The 24,632-nt window shown below is 56.8% G+C and overlaps 1 protein-coding gene across 4 annotated transcripts; it reads right to left on the bottom strand.

The window, feature by feature from the left end:
- Positions 1 to 566: 566 nt before the first annotated feature.
- ARSG (arylsulfatase G) lies at positions 567 to 23,863 on the bottom strand. 4 transcript variants are annotated; one of them, XM_058038946.1, is made up of 11 exons: positions 23,570 to 23,863; positions 23,084 to 23,271; positions 22,294 to 22,341; positions 22,104 to 22,215; positions 21,123 to 21,260; positions 17,739 to 17,929; positions 16,245 to 16,325; positions 11,842 to 11,950; positions 7,058 to 7,178; positions 1,721 to 1,811; positions 567 to 1,065 (listed from the first exon to the last, which is right to left on the bottom strand). In XM_058038946.1, exons 1-11 carry the CDS (start codon positions 23,770 to 23,772, stop codon positions 746 to 748), a joined length of 1,602 nt encoding a protein of 533 aa, XP_057894929.1. In that variant the 5' UTR covers positions 23,773 to 23,863; the 3' UTR covers positions 567 to 745. The 4 variants fall into 4 exon arrangements, with proteins under 4 accessions (XP_057894929.1, XP_057894928.1, XP_057894927.1 ...); XM_058038945.1 differs by having other exon boundaries at positions 21,123 to 21,263; XM_058038944.1 differs by having other exon boundaries at positions 23,084 to 23,741.
- Positions 23,864 to 24,632: the final 769 nt, after the last annotated feature.

Here is a 24,632-nt window from a genome sequence, read left to right on the forward strand (position 1 = left end):
GGCAGCAGCTCCTCTGCCTGGAGCCCTGATCTGCTGGGAGACCCCAGAGCAGGAACCCTGACCTCCCAAAACCCCCCCAAACCCCCCAGCTGCACCCCTCTCTTTGCTGAGAGCTGCTGGGGACAGCCCCAGTTCCCTCCCAAACCCTTGGATGTCCCAGCACAGTCCTGAGCTCCCCCCTGGCAGCACAAGCTGAGCATCCTTCCCACGTGGATGGCAGCCCCCAAGGACAGCCCAGGACCCCCTTCCTTCCCTCCAGAGCCAGCTGGGCCCTGCCATGAGCCCTCTGAAGAACCCCAGCAGGCAGCTGAGGGGCAGCTGCTCCCTTCCCAGAGCATTCCCCTCGTGCCAGCCAGGAATTTTCCCTCTGCAGCCACCAAGCTTGCAGGGTCTGTGCAGCAGAAGGGCTGATTGTCCATCCTCCCCTGCCTTGTGCTCCACAGCTGCTCCTGTAAGGTTCCTGTTTCTGTTTAGAGGAAAACCAAGCAAATTTCCCCAGAGAAATCCTCTCCCAAAGCCAACTCTCACAGAAGGTAATTTTAATCCAAGAGTTCTCTCTTTCCCAGATACAGAGCCCTACAAAAAGCCTTCAAAGGGGACCCTCCGTGTGCTCCCCCAGACCCACACCCAGCTCACCTCCCTGCGCCCAGCACGGAGCAAAGGGAGCCACAGCCTCCATCCCACCTCCAGCCTGGATTTCACAGACACCACCCTTGGGAAAGGAGCAGCCTGAGCAATTATTTGCCTAAAGACAAAGCCGGGGTGTTGTGCTCTCCACGTGGGGATCCCGCGTGGCCCCGTGGCACCGGCAGCCCACGTGCTGCACGTTGCAGCAGGGAATTGCAGCTGGATCCTGGGAATAGTCTGCAACTGAGACATTGTCTGCTGCAATGTCCTGCAGGGCTTGGGCATAAGCCCTGCTGATGGCAGGCAGCACTGCCTGGTACTCCCTGGAGGCCACGTCCAGAGGCTGCTGCTCCTGGATGTCTCGGGCCAGGTTGAAAATGAGGGGTGGGTGGTGCTGCTGTGCCGGCCCAGTGCTGCCATCACAGGCCAAGGCCCCTCCTGGGGAGGAAATGGGAGAAAAACCTGGAGTCACAGAGGTCCAGGGATCACCTCTGTATTCCTCACCCACCACCCAGGATGGCCCATTCATTCCCACCCCATCCCAGCTCCTATTCCCGAGACCAATCCTGTCACAGACATCTTTTCATGAAAAATCCTTTCCTTAGGATGTTTCCTCCTGAGAAGCTGAGAGGCCTCAGGAACAAAATGTAAACGTTGATTATCTGCTGCTGTGGAATGCAACAGGTACATCTGGGATTGGTCTCATGTGGTTGTTTGTAATTAATGGCCAATCACAGTCAGCTGGCTTGAACACAGGGCCCGAGCCACAAACCTTTGTTATCATTCTTTCCTTTCTAACCTTCTGATGAAATCCTTTCTTCTATTCTTTTAGTATAGCTTTAATGTAATATATGTAATAAAATAACAAATCAGCCTTGTGAAACATGGAGTCAGATCCTCATCTCTTCCCTCACCCTCAGACCCCTGTGAGCACGGTCACACTGCCCCAGGCTGCAGCACCACCCTGCAGACACAGCTCGGCACATCCTGGGGTCTGAATTAACCTGAGCTGGTTTTCACCTGCATCTGCAGGGATCTGAGAATTCCAGAAGCCTTTCCCTACCCTTCAGACCCTCTGGCAGGGACGCAGTACCTGTGGTGTAGAAGGCCTTGTACTGCTGCAGCCGCAGCGCCTCGACCTCGCCCACCTTCCCCGCCGCGCCGCTGTTGGGGTGCAGCAGAACCTGCAGGAGGGACAGGGCAAGGACAGCTCCTGTCAGCCCATGGCAGGGAAAACGTGCCCCATGAAATCCACTGCCTGCCCACATGAGCCACATCCCGCCCCTGGACACATTCACAGCCATCACTGAGGCCCTGGACTCGGAGCAACAGCAGAGCTGTGAGTGCTGAAGCTGCTTTGCCTTCTCCTGATTCTGTGTCGCAGCAAGAAAATGAGTAAATAATGCTGAATTTAGCCAACACTGAACCCACCACATTAATTGGTGCATTGACTGGGAAATCTCAAACTGGTGAACTGAAACCACTACACGAAATTGGTGTTTCTGCCCAGTTTCAAACTGAAACCACCACAGTGGGATGATGACAGAAGGGCCCCAGGAAACACCAACATCTCCCTTGAACTTTCCTGGCCCTGCAGGACCCTCTGAATTTACCTCCCAGTTTTGTGGCAGGAAAGGGATCACAAAGGCTCTGGGGCTTTCAGCAGAGCAGGGTAGATTATCATAAAATCACAGAATGGTTTGGGTTGGAAGGGACCCCAAAGCCCATGGGCAGGGACACTTTCCACCGTCCTGGGCTGCTCCAAGCTCCATCCAACCTGGCCTTGGACACTTCCAGGGATGGGGCAGCCACAGCTTCTTGGCATAACCTGTGCCAGGGCCTCCCCACCCTTAAAATTAAGAATTTCTTCCTAACACCCAATCTAACTCTCCATCTTTTACTCTAAAACCATTCCCCCTTGTCCAACCATCACTAAATTATTTGTTGACCGAGGTGGTCTCAGGTGCACCCAGCGCCTCCCTGGGTGCTCACAGCTCAGCCAGCAGTGGGGACATCCAAGGGAGCCGAGCCCCAGGCTGGAGCCAGCAGGCAGCCACGAGCTGAGGGTGAGCTCATGGAGCAGAGGGGAAGGTGAGGTGCTGGAACATCCCTCCCACATCCCTCCGTCCGTCTGACTCACCCCGCTGTGCAGGGGCTCCCTTCCCTGGCAACAGCCAGGAACGGGGTGAGCAGCGAGGGAAGGAGGGAGGGGAGGCTCAGATCTCTCCCCTTTGGTATTTAGGACACTTGATCCACACAGGAGGGCTGCTCTGGCGCTGGGGAGTGAGGAGACAAGTGAGCTGGACGCTCCAGCAGCTCCTCTCTCCGATAACATCTGCCGCGGAGCCAGAGCTTCGCTGAGGGATGAGTCACTTGAGGTTTCCTCCCTGGGATTTGAGTTTAAAAAGTGATTCAAGAAATTTCCACTGTGCTGAAAAATTAGAAACATCTGCTGGAGTTGTAGGCAGCTGCAGTGCCAAGTTTAGTAACAGCGCTCACAGCTGATGAGTGCAGCAGTGCCTGAGCAGGTGCCCGGCACGGAGCCCTGCCCCTCAGGGAGCACCCTGGGCACCCCGAGGTGTGGCACAGGGAATTCCTGGCACCCTGGGCACCCCGAGGTGTGCATCCCACCCTGCCTGGCACAGGGAATTCCAGGCGCCCAGAGATGTCCATGCCATGCTGTCCAGAACAGAGCACCAATGGGCACCCCTAGATATCCATCCCACGCTGCCTGGCAGAGCATTCCAGGTATCCCAAGATGTCCATCCACCCTGCCTGGCACAGGGAATTCCTGGCACCCTGGGCACCCCAAGGTGTCCATCCCACATTGTCCAGAATGGAACATCAATGGGCACCCCAAGATATCCATCCCACCCTGCCTGGCACAGGGAATTCCTGGCACCCTGGGCACCCCAAAATGTCCATCCCAGGCATCCCAGGCACCCCAAGGTGTCCATGCCATGCTGCCTGGTCTGGATGTAGCCACTGTCTCACATGGGGCTGGTTGGAACCTCATCCAAGAAATGCCAGGATTCAGGGTAGGGGGTAATCTCCAAATGCTCTCACTTTCTTTTATTGCTCTCAGTTGTAAGGTAAATTATTTGTTATAAAATCATCTTTTGTAATTTGGTTGGATCTTTTTGTGTTTTTTGGGGAAAAGTAAGAAGGGTGTGAAGAGGAGGAGGTGGTGCAGTGTGAGCCTGGTGCAAGGAGGAAGCTCTGCTGCAGAGTGCCCTTCTGCTGACACTCCTTGGGCAGGATAAAAGAGCTCCAAAGCAGGAATCAGCAAATATTCAAGGCCCTGTGAAGCCAAGGGACCAGGAGCTGAACCAATTAATCTGTCTCCAGCCTCAAAGCTTTGCCTGCACCTTTAACAGCACAGCTGGGATGCTGCCAAGGGCACTCAAATCTCCCTTCCTACAAACAACCACGTTGCTAAACCTCTTAAAACCCCACACTTAGAAAATCTGTTATAATTTACTGCATAATTAAGGAGCTTGTTTTGATTCAAGAAATATTCCCAGATCTGGAATTCTTCCAATAATCCATGTCTATTATTTTAATAAATAAAAAATAGAGAAGCAGGGGTGGGGGGGGGAAGCCTTTTCTCTGCTGTAAATTCATTGCTTGAACTTGGTGCTCTGGGCTATTCACACTGAGCTGATGGACAGGGGGATTTACAGCCCTGGTACCCTCGGTGCTCCTTGGAGGATGTGGTTTATTTCTCCTGCCAACAGCCCTTGCTCTCAGCAGGACCTCGGTGTCACCCCAGCCCCATTGCCGCCCGTGCCAGCAGCAGGCACAGGCTGGGACACTGGGACAGCCCACACGGGGAGCTCCAGCCACCCCAATTAGCAAAGTGTGGAAATTGGGCATTGGAGTGAGCACGGAGCTGCTTTCAGGAGGATTTGTGTCAGGGCAAGCCCTGCATGGGGTCACTGCCGGCCGCTCACGGGCAGGGGAGGGGACACGAGGGGACAGGAGGGGACACGAGGGGGACACGAGGGGGACACGGCTGCTCCCCCACCCCACGGGGCTCTGGGACCCTCTGAGGGCAGCCCACCCCATGGCAGGGTGATCCCAGCCCTTGGGGGGAGACCCACACAGCAATGGCTGCACACTGACACCCAGAAAACTGCTCCCAGCAAACCATCATTCCCAGTAAACCACTGCTCCCAGCAAACCATCATTCCCAATAAACCACTGCTCCCAGCAAACCATCATTCCCAATAAACCACTGCTCCCAGCAAACCATCATTCCCAGTAAACCACTGCTCCCAGCAAAGCATCATTCCCAAAAAACCATCACTATCAGCAAAGCATCGTTCCCAGCAAACTATTGCTCCCAAAAAAACCATCATTCCTGAAAACAACACCACTATCAGCAAAGCATCATTCCCAGCAAACCATTGCTCTCAGGAAAGTCTTGTTCCCAGCAAACCATTGCACCCAGCAAACCATCATACCCAAAACAACACCACTATCAGCAAACCATCACTCCCAAAAAAAACCACCACTATCAGCAAACCATCATTCCCAAAAAAACCACCACTATCAGCAAACCATTGCTCCCAGGAAAACCTCATTCCCAGTAAGCCATTGCTCCCAGCAAACAATCATTCCCAATAAGCCACCACCATCAGAAAACCATTGCTCCCATTGCTCCCAACAAACCATTACTCCCAGCAAAACCATCATTCCCAGTAAACCATTGCTCCCAGCAAACCATCACTCCCAAAAAAACACTACTACCAGCAAACCACCATTCCCAGCAAACCATCATTCCCAGCAAACCATTGCTCCCAGTAAGCCATTGCTCCCAGGAAAATCTCATTCCCAGGAAAGGCTCATTCCCAGCAAGCCATTGCTCCCAGCAGCCCCAGTGCCCTGCTCCCAGCAGGGTTAATCTGAGGAGCAGAGCAGAGCATGCTGGCCCCATCCCATCCCCTTCCCTGCTCCATCTCCCAGTTCAGCAGAGGGTTCCATAAATACAAAGCAAATACCAAACCCCTGATGGACACCGAAACGAATCCAGGATCCCGCTGGGAGCTGGCTCACAGCGCTTGCAGAGGGTGTACTTTAAAAGCAAAATCAAGGTTTATCCACGGGACTGCTATTGAAGCCACTTCTCTTTTTTCTTTTTGGTTGGTTCTGCAAAAATCCCGTGAGCTCCGAGACAAATGTGTGGGTCACCCTGCTTGTCCTGCAAACTGCGTTTTTTGGGGTGAAAGGAGCTGTGGGATATGGAGTGGGCTGTCCTGATGGAACGAATTTTGTGTTTGTTTGTGTTTGATCTGTTTGATCAAGACACAAGTTTGTTGTGTCTTTTTGTGGTGCAATAAATAAATGGGGATAACCAAGTTTGAAGCCCTGAAGCTGCCCTTGCCCACCCTGATGCTCCTTTTAGGGTCAGGCAGGTGCTGTGCTGGGCACTGCAGGCTGCCATGAGCCTGAGCATCCCAGCTGGAGTCCCTGGGTCCTTTTTTGTCTAGGGGTATTATTAGTTGTTTTGTAACTAGGTTAATAAACCATAGCTGGAGGGTTGAGAGTCGGTCAGTAATTCATCAGTTGTCTAGGGATGGTAGTAGAGAGCTGGGAATGTCATTGAGATGAGGATTAGTGAGATTCCTAGGAGGGATGGGCTTGAAAATTGGTCAAAGAAGTTTAAGTTCATGGTCAGGTTCAGGGGGCAGTGCTTGGGGCAATGGGTGGTTTGCTAGAGGGGGGATTTATTGATACAAATGACAGAATTGTGTGTGAATTGTCAGGTCACAGACACAGCTCTGAGGCACAGGAAGGTGCCAAGCTGCAGGCAGAGGCATTTCCACCTCTGATCCCAGGTTTGTGAACAAAGCACAAAACAACTTTCATTAACCCAAAGCCCTTTTGGGCCAGTGAGTGTCCCTGCAGGGCTGATCCAATCCCAGCATCCCATGGGGAGATGCTCCGCCCAGGGGAGGAGCCAAGTATTCCTCCCTGGGTACAATCTGAGCTTTGGGACACCCCAGCAGCTGCAGAGGAAAACTCCCCCCTTGTGCAGGATCCCTGCTGCAGCAGAGCCACAGCTGGCACTGCAGGAGGGCTGAGCCCCCATGGCATGGGGCTGGGACACCGCCCTGACACACAGGGGACAGGGCATGGTCTGACTCTGTCAAGGGTTTGTTGTCTCTTTTTTGTACTATTACATTTGTATTTTTAATTTCCCTAATAAAGAACTGTTATTCCTGCTCCCGTATCTTTGCCTGAGAGCCCCTTAATTTCAAAATTATCGTAATTCAGAGGGATGGGTTTTGCATTTTCCATTTCAAGGAAGTGGAAATTTCCATTTCTGCCCTCCTCAGCACACACCTGGCTGTTCAAACCAAGGCACCACTCACCTGTTTCACCTGCTGCCAGGAGGGGGGTGACACCAGGGGTGGCTCTGCCTTACCTTGTGCCCCACATCCGACCAGCCAAAGAGAACTGGGGACACATCCAAGCCATCAAAGCGCCTGTTTGGGGGCAGTGCTGCCCCAGCCAGGGCCACCAGCGTGGGGAAGATGTCCAGGATGCTGGGGACAGAGGGGACAGCCATCAGAGCGAGGAGGGAGCATCCCTGGAGGGTCCCCCCAACCTCATCCCTCCCAGGAGAGATCCCAGCAGCTGGAAAGGCTGAATCCAGTCCTGGCCCTGGCTCCACGGCCCTGCCAGCCCCAGACTGAGCCAGGCTGTGGGCAGGGGCAGGGGGAGCAGGGCACTGAAGCCCTGGGCAGTAGGAAGGCAGCAGCAGGTCAGTCATCCTCTGCAGAAAGTGCCACCCTGGGGTCTCCAGGCCAGTGCCAGCAGCCCCTGGTGCCCAGGTCTCGGGTTTTGGTTGTTAATTGCTGCCCTGACATGTGCAGGATGTCTCTGCTCCAGCCCATGCAGCTGAAGAACGAGTTTGGACTCTTCACTTTTCGGTCTTGAGGTTGTTTATTCATTCTTATCTATAAAATTTTCTTTCTGCCCAGCCGAGATCTGCTCAGCAGGGCAGCCACAGGCACTCTGTGTTGTCCTTTTATACTACAAACTCCATATAACATATTTACACTTAATTCCCAATACCCATCACCTGTGTTAGACAGTGCACTTCTACTCTAAACCAATCCCAAAGTGCCAACAGCACTGCAGAAAATGGAGAACAAGAAGAAGAAGAAGAAAGGCTGGACACGCCCCAGTTCCTCCATCTTGTCCCCATAACCCCCACACCAAAAATCCTAAAATCTACATTTTCACCCTGTGATCATTTTGTTATTACACCATTCAAACCTGTGTGACTTTCACATCCTCACGCAAAGCTGGTAACTTGCTCCAGGGGACAGAATCAAATCCCCAGGTGTTCTGGGCAGCATGCCGGGGTCTCTGAGCCCCCCAGCTCTGGACACCCAGAGGGACGTGCTGAGCTCCAGCAGAACCCTGCCCTGCCTGGCCTGCAGCAGCTCTGCCCACAGCCCAGCCCAGCCCAGCTGCCAGCACAGCCAGGATGGTGCAATCTCCTCCTCAGCACCCTCCTGACCTACTTCTTCCCTGCCCTACTTCGGGCCGGGGCAGGGCAGGAGCACGCTGGGTGGCTCTGACCATAATTAACCATCATTAAGAAGAGCAGACGAGGCAGTTTTGGGGCAGTTTTGTGCGGAGCCCAGCGTGCAGGTGCTGGTCCGGGCTGAGGCATCAGCGTTGCTGCGCTGGCTGCAGCTCCCTGGCCCCGGGGCACGCTCACCCTCGCTCACCCCTGTGCTCATGGAGCCACGGAGCAGCCTCTGTGCCCCAGCCAGGTGTTTCCATAACCCCGGGGGAGGAGGAGATCCCTGCAGATGGGAGAGGCCCTGCCCTGCCCCGCCCTGGTTTTTCCTGGGGATCCCTCTGAGAGCTCAGGGCTCCCAAACCCTCCTGCTTCACTCGCTGCCCATCAGCTGGGGGGCTTCAGTGTCCCTGTGGGGCTGTGCCCAGGGAAAAGCCACCAGTCCTGTGGGCACCTCTGTGTCCCTCTGTGTCCCTGCACACTCCCTGTCCCACCTCATGGCAACACTTTGCTGAGCATGACCCGTCACTCTCACATGCCCTAATCTGGTTCTGTGCTGGTCCCAAAGAGGGGGTGCCCCTTCCTGATGCCAGAGCACCCCCCTGCACAGCTGGGCATGGCCCCGTGGCAGTGCCACAGTATCACCCTGCACAGCTGGCATGGCTCTATGGCAATGCCACAGCACCCTGCACAGCTGGCATGGCTCTATGGCAATGCCACAGCATCACCCTGCACAGCTGGCATGGCTCTATGGCAGTGCCACAGCACCCTGCACAGCTGGGCATGGCCCCACAGTGCCACAGCATCACCCTGCACAGCTGGCATGGCTCTATGGCAGTGCCACAGCATCACCCTGCACAGCTGGGCATGGCCCCACAGTGCCACAGCATCACCCTGCACAGCTGGTATGGCTCTATGGCAATGCCACAGCACCCCCCCTGCACAGCTGGCATGGCTCTATGGCAATGCCACAGCACCCTGCACAGCTGGCATGGCTCTATGGCAGTGCCACAGCACCCCCCCTGCACAGCTGGGCATGGCCCTATGGCAGTGCCAGCCTCCTGAATGTGACTCCTGTGACTCCCACAGAGCCTGGAGTGACTGCCCCAAGCACCCGGCGTGCTGCACCTGCCTCTGCTGCATTTCCAGATTCCCAGCTGCCCAACCTGCCCGACTGGAGCTGGGAAATGCAGCAGATCAGATCTTGGAGCAGATAACCACAATTCCTGGGCTTGGAGGCAGGGCCAGGGGGATGGGACATGACGGGCACTGATCCTGCACACACTGCCCCACAGCTCTGCCCCACAGCCCAGGGGTTTGGAGATGAGACCACAGCCCCACAGCTCTGCCCCACAGCCCGGGGGTTTGGAGATGAGGCCACAGCCCCACAGCTCTGCCCCACAGCCCAGGGGTTTGGAGATGAAGCCACAGCCCCACAGCTCTGCCCCACAGCTCTGCCCCACAGCCCAGGGGTTTGGAGATGAAGCCACAGCCCCACAGCTCTCTCCACCGCCCAGGGGTTTGGAGATGAGGCCACGGGTGCTACGTGCTCCCCATCCCCTCAGCAGGCTCCAGTGACTCAGTTGTGGCTCAGAGCTTCCCCTGCCTGCAAACAGCAGCTCCAGAGCTGCCCCGGGGCTGTGGAACGAGTGAGTGAGTGTCTGCAGCTCATCCCAGGGAGCTGGGAACACCCAGCACTGCCCCAGGGCCCACCAGCCAGGACCTGCTCCCAGCAGCTGGGACGTTCTTGGGACGTTCTTTCCCAACAGCCAGCAAGCCCTCAGCCCCAGCGCTCTGTGATTCAGGGATGAAAGGGGACAGGACATCCCCATTCCCAAACCCTCCCAGTGTGACCCCAGCCCCATCAGGGGGACCCATCAGGGATGAATGGGGGCAGGACATCCCAATTCCCAGTGACCCCAGAGCTCACCACCCTGTGTGCCTCAAGGGTGAAAGGGGACAGGACATCCCAATGCCCACTAACACCAAACCCACCCAGCCTGGCCCCAGCACCGTGGGCACCCATCGGGGATGCACAGGGACATTGCCCCCACCCTGCCCCACACATTCCCCCAGGCTGTGCCCACACCTGTGGCCCAGGAGGGCTGTAAGGATGGGTGAGCTGGCACATGGAGGGGTGCAGACGCTGGGCACATGAAGGGGTGCAGCTGGCACATGGAGGGGTGCAGACGCTGGGCACATGGAGGGGTGCAGCTGGCACATGGAGGGGTGCAGCTGGCACATGAAGGGGTGCAGCTGGCACATGGAGGGCTGCAGCTGGCACATGAAGGGGTGCAGACGCTGGGCACATGAGGGGGTGCAGCTGGCACATGGAGGGGAGCAGCTGGCACATGGAGGGGAGCAGCTGGCACATGGAGGGGTGCAGATGCTGGGCACATGGAGGGGTGCAGCTGGCACATGGAGGGGAGCAGCTGGCACATGGAGGGGTGCAGATGCTGGGCACAAGGAGGGGTGCAGCTGGCACATGAGGGGGTGCAGCTGGCACATGAAAGGCTGCAGATGCTGCAGGGAGAGGGGCAGCACAGACCCTCCCCTGCCCTCCTGCAGGGACTCCTCTCCTCACAGCCACTCCCTTCTCGCACAAAACCATTCACAGACCGCAGAGCCGCCCCTGCTCCGTGCTGGGCAGCGAGAACATCATCATCATCATCATCGTCATTTGTTAATTATCCAGGAGCACACGGAGCCCTGGTGGCTGCGAGCCCCAGCCCTCCAGCCTCACAAAAAGCCCTTTCAGCTGCTCTCAGCTGAGGCATTCAGGCTTGGAGAGGACAAAAGTACAGCCTGGCACGAGGCAGGGCATAACCAGAGCTGCCAAAGTCCAGGTGATGGCCTGGGGGGCAGCGTGGGGATGGGGGGGTCCCTCCTTTTGGGCTGGCTGTTGACATTTGCTGCTCTGAGATGTGCAGGGTGTCTCTGCTTCAGTCTGTGCAAGTGAAGAACGAGTTTGGACTCTTCACTTTTCAGTCTTGAGGTTGTTTATAAATTCTTATCTATAAAATTTTCTTTCTGCCCAGCTGAGATGTGCTCAGCAAGGAAGCCACGAGCACTTTGACTGCTTCTGAGGCAGAATTGTCTTTTTGTACTACAAACTACCTATAACATATTTACACTTAACTCCCAATACCCATCGCCTGTGTTAGACAGCGAGCTTCTATTCTAAATATAACATATTTACAACTACTTCCCAATACCCATCACCTGTGTTAGACAGTGCACTTCTGCTCTAAACCAGTCCCAAAGTGCCAACATCACTGCAGAAAACGGAGAAGAAGAAGAATGAAGAAAGAAGAAGAAGAAGAAGAAGAAGAAGAAGAAGAAGAAGAAGAAGAAGAAGAAGAAGAAGAAGAAGAAGAAGAAGAAAGGCTGGACACGCCCTGATTGCTCCATCTTGTCCCCATAACCCCCATACCAAGAATCCTAAAATCTACATTTTCACCCTGTGAATATCTTATTATTACACTATTCAAACCTGTGTGACTTTCACATCCTCATACAAGCTGGCAATTTGATCCATGGCTCAAAATCAAATCCCCAGGTGTTCTGGGCAGCGTGCCAGGGTCTCTGAGCCCCCCAGCTCTGGACACCCAGAGGGATGCGCTGAGCTCCCACTCCTCCAAATGGGGCCACCCTGTTCCCAGAGGGGCTCTTACCTGAGGAGAGCCTGGCTGGTCCTCCCAGCAGGGACACGGCCAGGCCAGTACGCCAGGGCTGGCACCCTGTGCCCTCCTTCCCAGGTGGTTTGCTTGGCTGAGCTCCCACCTGCAGGAGAACAGGGCAGTGCTCAGCATCCTGCTGGCGCTGGGCACCGAGCTGCCCATGGAGAGGAGCTGCTCGGAGGCAGGGATGGTGTGGATCACCCCAAAGGAGGGTGAATGCACTGGGTTAGGGAAGGGAGGAGGAGCAGGGGGTCCTCAAAGCTGGGCACTGGGTTGTGTTGGCTCCAGCGAGTGATGGGAAATGCAGCAGCAGCCAGAGCCCCCCTTTGGTGCCAGGTGAGAGAATGGAGCAGGCAGGAAATGCAGGGATTTATTCCAGGGGCTTCTGTGCCTTGCAGGGCTCAGCACCAACAGCTCCCCATCCCCTGGCTGCTGGAAACCTCATTAGAAACGCCATCCTGCTAATAACCCTCAGTTAATGAACCTGATCCATCCTCTCCCTGACAGCACCCAAAGCTCTGCCCTGCCCTTGGGTTTGAGATGCTGCCCAGTGCCTCCCTCCACCTGCAGTGCTGAGCACCAAAGTTGGGGTGCTGAGCACCAAAATCGGGGTTCTGAGCACCAAAATCGGGGTGGTGAGCATCAAAATTGGGGTGGTGAGCACCAAAATCGGGGTGCTGAGCACCAAAACTGGGGTGGTGAGCATCAAAATTGGGGTGCAGAGCACAAAAATCGGGGTGCTGAGCACCAAAATCGGGGTGGTGAGCACCAAAATCGAGGTGCTGAGCACAAAAATCGGGGTGCTGAGCACAAAAATCGGAGTGATGAGCACCAAAACTGAGGGTGCTGAGCCCCAAAATCAGGGTGCTGAGCCCAGAAATGGGAGCACCAATATCAAAAGGGCTGCAATGGGGTTGCAGAGCCTCAGCCCTGGCTGCAGCCCAAAGGGCCCCAGGCAGCTGGAGGGGGAAGGGGTTGGGAATGGGGCAAAGAGAAAATCCCAAGGCGATTCACAAACGTCCCAGGAGCAGCCTTTGTGCGCTGCCTTTCAGCGTGCACATGGCAACGGCGCCTGGCCCGAGCCATTTCCTGGGGGCACGGCCAAGAGAGCCCCTGGGCTGTCCCCAGAGCTGTCCCCAACCCTGCTGGCCTCCCCATCCCTGCCCGATGCCAGTCCATGTCCCCAGGCAACGCTGCCTTGCACACCAATGGCACAGGTGCCCCAAAATCGGGGTACTGAGCCCCAAAATCGGGGTGCTGAGCACCAAAATCGGGGTTCTGAGCACAAAAATCGGGGTGCTGAGCACCAAAATTGGGGTGCTGAGCACCAAAATCGGGGTGCTGAGCACAAAAATTGGGGTGCTGAGCCCCAAAATTGGGGTGCTAAGCACCAAAACCGGAGTTTTGAGCACCAAAATTGGGGTGCTGAGCACCAAAATCGGGGTGCTGAGCCCCAACATCGGGGTGCTGAGCACAAAAATAGGGGTGCTGAGCCCCAACATCGGGGTGCTGAGCACCACAATGGGGGTGCTGAGCCCCAAAATTGGGGTGCTAAGCACCAAAACTGGAGTTTTGAGCACCAAAATTGGGGTGCTGAGCCCCAAAATTGGGGTGCTGAGCCCCAAAATCAGGGTTCTGAGCACAAAAATCGGGGTGCTGAGCACCAAAACCGGAGTTTTGAGCACCAAAATTGGGGTGCTGAGCACCAAAACTGGGGCGCTGAGCAGCCAATCGGACCAGCCCAGGACAGCACACTCCCAAATTCCCCACCCAAATTTTGGTGTTTCCCCCAGACACCCCTGGAAACCACAGCCATTAATATCCAGCCCCATCTCTGCCCATAAATGAAGGGGCTCGTGCTCCTGGGTGCGTCTGCAGGGATTTTCCAGGCGTGGTCAGGGGGCTCTGGAAGGACATCAGACGGATGTGTCCTGACCAAGCCACCCCAGCACCTCTGGTCAGGGCAGGGCAGCCTGGGATGAGGTCACATCAACGCTCGGGGAAGCCAACAGGGCTGGAACACCCAAAGCCAAGCAGGGAATTTTCTGCAGAGCGGGGATGATGCAGCCCTGCCGCCGCTGTGGGGACTTTCCAGGCTCTCCAGGAAAGCTGAACCGCGCATTCCCGTGGTGGGACGGAGACCTTGGTGCCACCACACGCACAGCAGGTCCTCAGCACGGGGACACCCAACCTGCCCCAAAACATCACATCCCCTCAGTGTTCTCCTGCCTCCCGGTATCCCTCCCCTTGCTGGGTTTTTGACCCCAAAAATGGGGTGGGAGAGGAGTTTTGGGGGTTGCGGGAAGCGCGGAGGAAGGGGCAGCACACACGGATCTGCTGCTCCCTCCCAGCTCCAGGGACCAGCTGAAATCAGTGGAAAACACCCCTGGAATTTAGGGCTGGACCCCTGAAACAAAGGATGGAGCTACAGGAAACATATAGAAACACGCAGAAACATATTAACATGTAGAAACATGTAGGAACATGCAGAAATGTTGGAAATGCATAGAAACATGCTGGAAACATATAGAAACGTGTTAGAAACATATAGAAACATGTCAGAAACACATAAACGTCCAGAAACACATAAACACGTAGAAACATATAGAAACATGTTAGAAACATGTAGAAATATGATAGATACATATTTAAACCTGTAGGAACACATAGAAACATGCAGAAACGTGTTGGAAAGGTATATAAACATGTTGGAAATGTATGTTAGAAACATATAAACATGTAGAAATGCATAAACATGTAGAAACATGTTAGAAACACATAGAAGCGTGTTAGCAACTTATAGAAACCTGTAGGAACATATAGAAACATGCAGAAAACGTGGAAACATATAGAAGCATGTTAGAAACATGATAGAAATGTGCAGAAATATGTTAGAAACATGTAGGAACATGTTAGAAATATACAAAATGTAGAAATATAGAGAAACATGTTAGAAACTTATAGAAACATGTAGTAACGCGTTGGAAATGTATAGAAACATGTTAGAAACATATAGAAACATGTTAGAAAAATAAAGAAATATGTAGGAATGTATAGGAACATAGAAACATATAGAGACATATAGAAACATATGGAAACACATGCAAAATATAGAAATAAATAGATTTTGATTAGTTGATGATTTGTATCATGTTTTGTATTTTTGTTTGGGTTTTTTTTGGTGGGGGGAAGGGTAAGTTCTGGGGTTAATTCTATGTTTGTTTGGGGGTGGTTGTGGAAACCTGCCTCATTAAAAACACCATCCTGACAGATGACAACAGCTGGGTTTTGATAATAGGAAATATAGAGGAAGGTTAATTGAAAGTATTGGTGATAAGTGATTTGGATAATGTAGGGATACGTGGTATAATTATTTGACAAAAAAAAAAAAAAAAAAAAAAAGTCAAGATAAAAAAATGGATGCGTAAAACGGAATTTAAATTTAAATCCCAGTTCCTCCCTGCGTGCCGGGGGCTCTGCAGGGCACAGGGCCTGCAAGGGGCCGTGCTCTGAGTTCTGCTCGTCCTGTTCTGCACCATCTGCTCGGGCTTGTGACCGGGGCTTGCTCAAGAGCAGCAGCCCGGGGCCGGCAGCGGGGTTTGTTGGGTTTGTTTACTACAAAACTGAGGGTACGGCTCCATCCCCGGGGCCGGGAGAAGGAAAGGCTCCGGGAATGGGACAGAGCCAGCGCTGTTTGCCCGGGGAACGGCCACGGTGTCAGGAAGAGGAGGAGGAGGAGGAGGATGAGCCTCGGTGCTGACCCCGGGACTGGCACGGTAACACCGCGTAACACAAGCAGAAGTGGGAAGCGCCTGACTCATGGATGTTTCTGGCTGCCCCGGCTGAAATAAACCCACCGAGCAGATGGCTTGGCCGGAAAAGGAGGAAAGAGTGAAAAAAAACAAAACAAAACAAAACAAAATTTAAACCAAACAAAACGGTGGAGTGAAAGAAAAGCCAAGTCCCGGCGTGTGGGCAGGGTAGGGTGGTGGGTGCTCTGCTCTGGGGGCTGTGAGACCCTGATGGGGCAGATCCCAACATCCCATCAGCAAACCAGCACACCCACCCCAAGCTCCGGGGTTATGGGGACCCAACCCACTCTCCACAGCAGTTTTGGGGGAAATTTGGCTGTTTGAAAGAAATATTAGTGCTGGGGGTGTGTTCAAGCCAAGGGCAGCAGCCAGGGAGAGGCTGGCATGGATGGAATGATGCCCATGTCCCTTTGGTGGGCAGCGAGGGCTTTGTGGAGCAGCCAGGGAGAGGCTGGCATGGATGGAATGATGCCTGTGTCCCCTTGGTGGGCACTGAGGGCTTTGTGGAGCAGCTCCCCCTGTGCCCCTGCATTTGGGACCCCCCTGTGCCCCTGGCACTGGGACCCCCCCACGCTGCCAGGTTACCTCTCTGCCTCTGCCAGGCACCCACGAATGGCCCCAGGCGTCCTGCCAGCTCACACTTCTGTGCCCAGGGGCCATTGTCACCTGCAAGAGAAAGAAATGTCCCCATGAGCGACACCAGGACCGCAGGGGACACCCACAGTGTGGGGCAGGCAAGGACAAGTGACCCTGGCATCCCTCTCTGCCACCCCTGTGATGCCTCCCCACGGGGAGTTGAAGGATTTTGGTGTTTTTGCAGTTTGTCTGCAGGGTTGATGGGTTTTGGTTATTGCAGTTTGTTTGCAGGGTTGATGGGTTTTGGTGCTTTGCAGTTTGTTTGCAGGGCTGATGGGTTTTGGTGTTTTGCAGTTTGTCTGCAGGGCTGATGGGTTTTGGTGCTTTGCAGTTTGTTTGCAGGGCTGATGGGTTTTGGTGTTTTTGCAGTTTGTTTGCAGGGTTGATGGGTTTTGGTTATTGCAGTTTGTTTGCAGGGCTGATGGGTTTTGGTGTTTTTGCAGTTTGTCTGCAGGGCTGATGGGTTTTGGTGTTTTGCAGTTTGTCTGCAGGGTTGATGGGTTTTGGTGTTTTTGCAGTTTGTCTGCAGGGCTGATGGGTTTTGGTTATTGCAGTTTGTTTGCAGGGCTGATGGGTTTTGGTGTTTTTGCAGTTTGTCTGCAGGGCTGATGGGTTTTGGTGTTTTTGCAGTTTGTTTGCAGGGGCTGGAGGGCAGCCAGGGCAGGGCAGGGCAGGACAGGGGGGGCTCGGTGCCACCAGCTCCGGGTGTTAATGAGCGGCCGAGCGGTTCCTGTCATCAGCAGCGAGACATCCTCATTAGGGAGGCTGCTCGGGACTCAGAGCGGATTTGGGCTTCTTAACGAACGAGGATTTGTGCCTTAATTAGTCACGGCCCTGCCACTGCAGCCCCGCAGGCGGAGGGGGGTGGCAGGGCGGGCACAGTGGCAGGGTGGGCACCGTGGCGGGGTGGGCACCGTCGCGGGGTGGGCACCGTGGCAGGGTGGGCACCGTGGCGGGGTGGGCACCGTGGCGGGATGGGCACCGTGGCGGGGCGGGCACCGTGGCGGGGCAGGCACAGTGGCGGGGCGGGCACCGTGGCGGGGTGGGCACAGTGGCGGGGTGGGCACCGTGGCAGGGCGGGCACCGTGGCGGGATGGGCACGGCAGCCTGGGACCCCCACCCAGCCCCACGGTGGGACCACTCCCCACCCAGAGAGCAGTGGGAGCATCCAGGGCAGGGGGACATTGAGGGCAGGGGGCATCAAGGGTGGGGGACATCAAGAGGAGGAGACATCGAGGGCAGGGGGACATTGAGGGCAGAGGACACGGAGGGCAGGGGACAAACACATATCCTGCCCCCACGTCCAGGTGCAGCCCCCAGTGTCACCCCCCTCTGGCACAGCACAGGAGCAGCGAGTGAGATCAGAATTGTCCCCGTCATTCTTTTCTCTGCTCCTCTCAGGCTCAGCGAGCCCCCCAGCCCCCAGCCCATTCCCCTCGGTACCTGTGAACCAGAGCAGCGTGCTGCCCCTGCCCAGGCTGTCTGCCGCCTCCTTCACCCGTGCCACCAGCGCGTCCATCTCCCCCAGAGAGGCTCCATAGATGCCCCTGCCCGGGCCGGCGGGCGGCGGGGGCACCAGCGGGACGTGCATGTGGGCCAGGGCCAGGTACAGGAAGAAGGGCTGTCCTTTGGCACTGCACAGGGCACAGACACACAGCCTTCAGCCTTTAGGGTCACTGGAGTGGTGGCACTGCTGAGCCTGGGGACACAAACCCTTCCACTCCTGCTCCTTGGGGGAAAAGCACCCCATGTACATCACCCAGCTCCAGGCATCCATCTCCTTACAGGGAGGGAGCTGAGCTGAGCCATTTCTCCCCTGCTGCTGCTTAAACCTCTCCCCACTGTCCCCCTGCTGTCAACTGTGCCCCCATTTGGGGTGGATTCTCCTCCATCTCCATCTCCAAACGCTCCTCGCTGCTGCACCCACACACCTCCCTCCCCTCTCTGAGGGCCCATTTTGTCCCTTTTTCCCCCTCCCCAGCAGGTGCCCGGCCTGGTGGCACTGTGGGCAGAGGATGTGGCACAGCAGGGCCCCCACACAGCCCAGCACGGCCTGGGCAGTGCCACCATCCTGCAGCACGTCCACCGCCACGCACTGCCCTGCAGCAGCACAGGACACGTCCTGTTTGCTTGTTTACAGCTATATTTATCTGCTCCAACGAGCCTGCTCTTCCTCAGGGAGCTCGGAGGGGAAGGGTGGGATGGCAGCAGCCAGGAGGGGCCGGATCCAGGGCTGTGCACGGGCCCGGCCCCATCTCTGCCTCCTGCCAGCCCTGCCCAGTGCGTGGCTGCGCTTCCTTCCTCTGCCCGGCACCCACCTGGCCTGCAAAGTGAGCAAAAAAATAAAAAACTCCATCCTGCCTGGAGCTGAGGGGGCTGGAGCCCCAGGAAGGGTTTCCTCAAAATCCCCACTCCGACTTTGCTCAAAAATTATGGTTTTAAAAATATACACCCCTTTAGAGGACACCAGAAGAGCCTCAGTGCCTTCTCCTCCAGCAGGAAGCCAAGCCATGGACACCAAGCCAAGCCCCCATCCTTCCTGGAGCTGCTGGGGACTGGAGCCCCAGGAAGGGTTTTTTCAAAATCCCCACTCCGACTTCCCTCAAAAATTATGGTTTTAAAAATATACACCCCTTTAGAGGACACCAGAAGAACCTCAGTGCCTTCTCCTCCAGCAGGAAGCCAAGCCATGGACACCAAGCCAAGCCCCCATCCTGCCTGGAGCTGAGGGGGCTGGAGCCCCAGGAAGGGTTTCCTCAAAATCCCCACTCCGACTTTGCTCAAAAATTATGGTTTTAAAAATATACACCCCTTTAAAGGACACCAGAAGAGCCTCAGGGCCTCCTCCTCCAGCAGGAAGCCAAGCCATGGATGCCAAGCCCCCATCCTGCCTGGAGCTGCTGGGGGCTGGAGCCCCAGGAAGGGTTTCCTCAAAATCCCCACCTTGAACTTTCCCCAGAAACGATGGTTTAAAAACACACGACCCCTTTAGAGGGCACCAGGAGAGCCTCAGGGCCTCCTCCTCCAGCAGGACGCCAAGCCATGGACACCCCAAATGTGAGCCATGGGGTTCAGATTGGGGGCGTCCATGGTGTTCACACCCATCTCCCCTGTGTCCCCCTGGCACCCTGCCCATCCCTGCAGGTCAGGAGAGCTCATGTGCCCCTGGCAAACAGCCACTGTGATTGCTCTTCCCAAGGGATGCCCCCGGAGCAGGGAAAGCTGCTTCTCCCGGCTCCAGCATCCAGAGGCACTCGTGGCTGTGGTGCTCATCCCCCCCGTTTGCCACTCAGACACCTCAGAATTATCCTGGAGATCAGGCAAACGTTTAATCAATAACTGAAGACAGCAGTCCCTGACTTTTGCTCCCACGCTCGCCTGTGCCACGTCTCACTGTCACAAATTGCTCAACCTCGGCTGGTTAAAAAAACACCGAGATGGCAAATCCGGCGTTCTTTTGTTGCCCTGTAATGAATGAGTCAGGCAGGGGAAAACTGGAATCAGCCATCAAAGGGAAGGGAAGAAAAGGCAGGCACCTGCCTAATCCTGCTCTCCATGAGCACAGATAACCCCAACACACTTCTGGGAGTTTAAAGGTTTTCTCTATTAACCCGGAGCTTACACACGTGGTTTCACAGCCACAGAGAGCCGAGGCAGCCCAGAGGGTGGGGGTTTGGCAGGAGAAGAGGTTGGTGCTGCCCCACAGCCCAAAGCCTGGGTATCCTCAGCATCCCAAACGTGGCCAAGCAGGCAGGGGAAAACTGGAATAAGCAGGGGCAGGGGAAAACTGAAATAAGCCATCAGGGAAGAGAAGAAAAGGCAGGCACCTGCCTAATCCTGTTCTCCATGAACACAGATAACCCCTCAGCCCTTCTGGGAGTTTTCCTATTAACCCCGAGCTTACACACTCGGTTTCACAGCCACAGAGAGGGCTGGGGCTTGGCAGGAGAAGAGGTTGGTGCTGCCCCAAGCCCAGAGCCTGGGTACCCTCAGCATCCCAAACGTGGCCAAGCCACCCCACAGCCAGTCCTCGCTATCCAAAGGGACAAATACAGGTTTTATGCCACAAAACAGCGCCCAGTTTTATAGGGAGCCGTTTTCCCCTGTGCTGCTCCCTGTCCAGCCCCTGTTTCACACAAACCTTTCGGGCAGGGATGGGCTGGGGCAGGGCTGCCCGGCAGCGCTTCCTCTCCTCGCTCTGCAGGGAGGCGTTTTGCAAAGTCACAGCTCGTAATCCGCCAATAATGGGGATTAAAGTTACACAAGCCGTCAGCAGGGCTCGGGGGCCTCGCTGGAGGAGCCACTTTGCTCCTCGGGGACCATCAGAGGCGGGCACCTCCTGTGCTCGGAGCCGGGGCAGGCAGATCCGGGGGCTTTATCCCCCAAATGGATCCAATCTCTCATACAGGGAGTGTTCAAACACCTCTGGGTGCTGTTCTGGTCCCACCCTGACACCGCTCAGCGCCTGCCAGCACTTCACACCCACGGAGGCACCTCCAGCACCCCATTGCCACCCCATCCACAGGGATGCAGGGATGGACTGATCTTGACATCCTTCACATTTCCCCCGGGAAGGAGGCACAGCCCCACTCAAAGCTTCGACTTTCCCCAAAAACGACGTTTTAAAAACACACAACCCTTTAGAGGACACCAAAGAGCCTGAGTGCCTCCTCCAGCAGGAAGCCAAGCCATGGGCACCCCAAATCTGAACCACGGGGCAGCACCCATCTCCCCTGGCACTGCACCAGGGTGATGCAGAGGAGCCCTGCAGTGCCCCAGGAGCTCTCCTAGGTAAGGGGACACGCAGGGGACAGTGGGTGGCCTCACCTGGCCCTCTGGATGAACCTCTCTGCCTGCTCTGCGTAGCGCCTGGCCAGGCTGCCGAGCTCCACGGGCTGCTGGACGATGGTGATGTTCTCCATGAGAGGCAGGGCAACCTCTGTGTAACAGTCCTTCCTCACCACCCTGCTGGGAAAAACCACCCCAGGCTCGTCACAGAGCCGGCCTGATGCCCTGGCTTCAAGGCAGGGAGAGCAAGGGGAGTGATGCCAATGTCCCCATGGCATGGGGGGCTCCCAGACTGCAGGGGGAAACTGGGGGCACAGAGTGTGAGGGGAGGTGACCACAAGGGCAGCCCTCAGGGCTGGGGACACTGCAGCTGACACCCAGCTCCCCGTGCCAGCCCTGGAGCCCCGTGCCAGCCCTGGAGCCCCATGCCAGCCCTGGAGCCCCGTGCCCGTACCTGGAGCCCCGTGCCAGCCCTGGAGCCCCGTGCCCATACCTGGAGCCCCGTGCCCGTACCTGGAGCCCCGTGCCAGCCCTGGAGCCCCGTGCCAGCCCTGGAGCCCCGTGACAGCCCTGGAGCCCCGTGACAGCCCTGGAGCCCCATGCCAGCCCTGGAGCCCTGTGCCCGTACCTGGAGCCCCGTGCCCATACCTGGAGCCCCGTGCCCGTACCTGGAGCCCCATGCCCATACCTGGAGCCCCGTGCCAGCCCTGGAGCCCCGTGCCAGCCTGGAGCCCTGTGCCAGCCCTGGAGCCCCGTGCCCGTACCTGGAGCCCCGTACCCATACCTGGAGCCCTGTGCCCATACCTGGAGCCCTGTGCCCGTACCTGGAGCCCTGTGCCAGCCCTGGAGCCCCGTGCCAGCCCTGGAGCCCCGTGCCAGCCCTGGAGCCCCATGCCCATACCTGGAGCCCCGTGCCCGTACCTGGAGCCCCGTGCCAGCCCTGGAGCCCTGTGCCCGTACCTGGAGCCCCGTGCCCATACCTGGAGCCCCGTGCCCGTACCTGGAGCCCCGTGCCCGTACCTGGCAGCGGCGCTGTGCCCTGGGCAGGGCGGGCAGGGGGGCAGGTTGTAGCCAGGGGTGTCTGTGCAGCCCATGTCGTGGCTGTAGGGGATCCCGTAGTAGTAGTCGAAGCCTGAGAGGACAGTGAGGGGGTCAGCAGGGTCCAGGTGGCCGCAGGGCCCTCAGCCCGTGCCCCTGGCACAGCCCTTACCACGGGAGGTGGGGTGATGGTGGCCGTGGTGTCCCAGGTGCCACTTGCCTGCAGGAAAGGCACAGAGCATCATTTCAGGGGTGACACAGCCCTGGCCACCAGCAGCCCTCACCCACAAGGTGCCCACAGCGCTTTAATCAAGCTACAAGGAAGGTCCCTTGTTTGTGCTGGCTGCCATTCCAGAACGCCGTCTATTTTTGCAGAAAACCCAGAAAAAATGCATAAGGTATCTCATGGCTGTGCAAAGAGAGTGTTTCCAGCCTTAAAAGGCTCTTTCATGTGTTTGTGTTCTGGGCAGACAGCTCCCTCAGCCCTCCCTAAACCCAGCTTCATCCTCTGACCTCCAGCACGTGCTTGCTCCCACCAAACGTGCTGATCCAAGAGGGAAAACTGCAAAACCTGGGGGGGGATGAAGAAACAGAGGGAATTTCTGCCAGCACAACAGCAGGAGCTGCAGATGCAAAGGGTTTGTGCAGGCTGAGGGGGACCCACAGTGACAGGAGGGCGCCCAAAGCCACCAGGCCAGCAGCACTGCCCATGGTGTGGGATGCAGGATGGCAGAGCCAATCCTGTTTGCTAAGGAGCACCCAGCACATTCCTGGGGAGATAAAGCAACGAGAGATTAAACGGAGAAGTCTGGATTTCCGGCAGCAGCCTTGAAAAGGAAGATTTTAAGCCTGGCATTGCAAAATGCAAGGGGGATGTGTGAAATCTCCCTCACGTGATCCTTTAGGTTTGCCTTTCACTGCCAGCATTTCACCCTGGCACCCCCTGGCACTCTGGGCATTACCTATGGCCCCTGTGCTGTAGCCAGCCTCCCTCAGGACCTCGGCCAGGGTGGTCTCGTTGCGGGGGAGGCCCCCGAGAGAGGAGATGGCGAAGTTGTGGGTGACCCCGTTGCGCAGCCCCAGGCGCCCCGTGAGCAGCGAGGCGCGGGACGGGGAGCACGTGGAGGCGGCCGAGTGGAAATCCACGAACCTGCAAAACGGAAAACCCTTCAGCTCACGAGGTCCTGGGTGCCCTGCCCCTCCCTGCTCCCCTGGACGCTCCCCCTTTTGCTCTGGGGATGAGGGTGAGGAGTGGCAGAGGAAGGCTCCAGCAGGGATGGATGGATCCGCACCCCAATGTGCCAGGCTCTGGCTGCCCTCCCCATGCGCCCAAACCCACAGCAACAAAACCCCCTCACCTGCCAGTCCCACAGGGCTGAATCCCCCTGTGCTGCAGGGCAGAGTAACCAGGGGTGCAGGGTGAGGGCGGGGAGGGGGACAGACATTACCTTGTTCCTTCAGCAGCCAACTGATCCAAATGCGGCGTCTCCTTCGTCTCTGCCCAGTTGGCGCCCAGATCCCCCCAGCCCACATCATCAGCCAGGATGACGATGAAGTTGGGCTGCCTGCTCACCACACAGGGAGCCCAGAGTCCCACCAGCACCAGGGTGGGCACCAGCACTGCCCACAGGGACAGGAGTGGTGACCCCATGGTGCCACACGTCCCCTCCTGCCCGCGCTGGTCTTCCCCAAACTGCCCCTGCTGTGTCCCTGTGGATGCAGCTGAGCCTTCCAGGGGCTCTGTCCCTCCTCAGCTGCTCTGGGAGCAGGGGCTGGAGCAGGGCTGGGGTCTGGGTTTGGAGCAGGGCTGGGTCTGGGTTGTGAGCGGGGCTGGGGTCTGGGTTTGGAGCAGGGTTGGGTCTGGGTTTGGAGCAGGGCTGGGGTCTGGGTTGGGGTCTGGGTTGGGAGCCTGGCTGGGGTCTGGGTTGGGAGCAGGGCTGGGGTCTGGGTTGGGAGCGGGGCTGGGTCTGGGTTTGGAGCAGGGTTGGGGTCTGGGTTTGGAGCAGGGTTGGGGTCTGGGTTTGGAGCAGGATTTGGTCTGGGTTTGGAGCGGGGTTGGGTCTGGGTTTGGAGCAGGGCTGGGGTCTGGGTTTGGAGCAGGGTTGGGGTCTGGGTTTGGAGCAGGGTTGGGGTCTGGGTTTGGAGCAGGATTTGGTCTGGGTTTGGAGCAGGGCTGGGGTCTGGGTTAGGAACAGGGTTGGGTCTGGGTTTGGAGCAGGGCTGGGGTCTGGGTTGGGGTCTGGGTTAGGAACAGGGTTGGGTCTGGGTTTGGAGCGGGGCTGGGGTCTAGGTTAGGAACAGGGTTGGGTCTGGGTTTGGAGCAGGATTTGGTCTGGGTTTGGAGCAGGGCTGGGGTCTGGGTTTGGAGCAGGGTTGGGTCTGGGTTGGGAGCCTGGCTGGGGTCTGGGTTGGGGTCTGGGTTTGGAGCAGGGCTGGGTCTGGGTTTGGAGCAGGGCTGGGGTCTGGGTTTGCTCCCTTGGCTGCCGACCGAGCTGCGACACCTCCTCCGCC

This window comes from Melospiza georgiana, chromosome 21, assembly GCF_028018845.1.
Source record: "Melospiza georgiana isolate bMelGeo1 chromosome 21, bMelGeo1.pri, whole genome shotgun sequence".
Classification (NCBI taxonomy): Eukaryota; Metazoa; Chordata; class Aves; order Passeriformes; family Passerellidae; genus Melospiza; species Melospiza georgiana.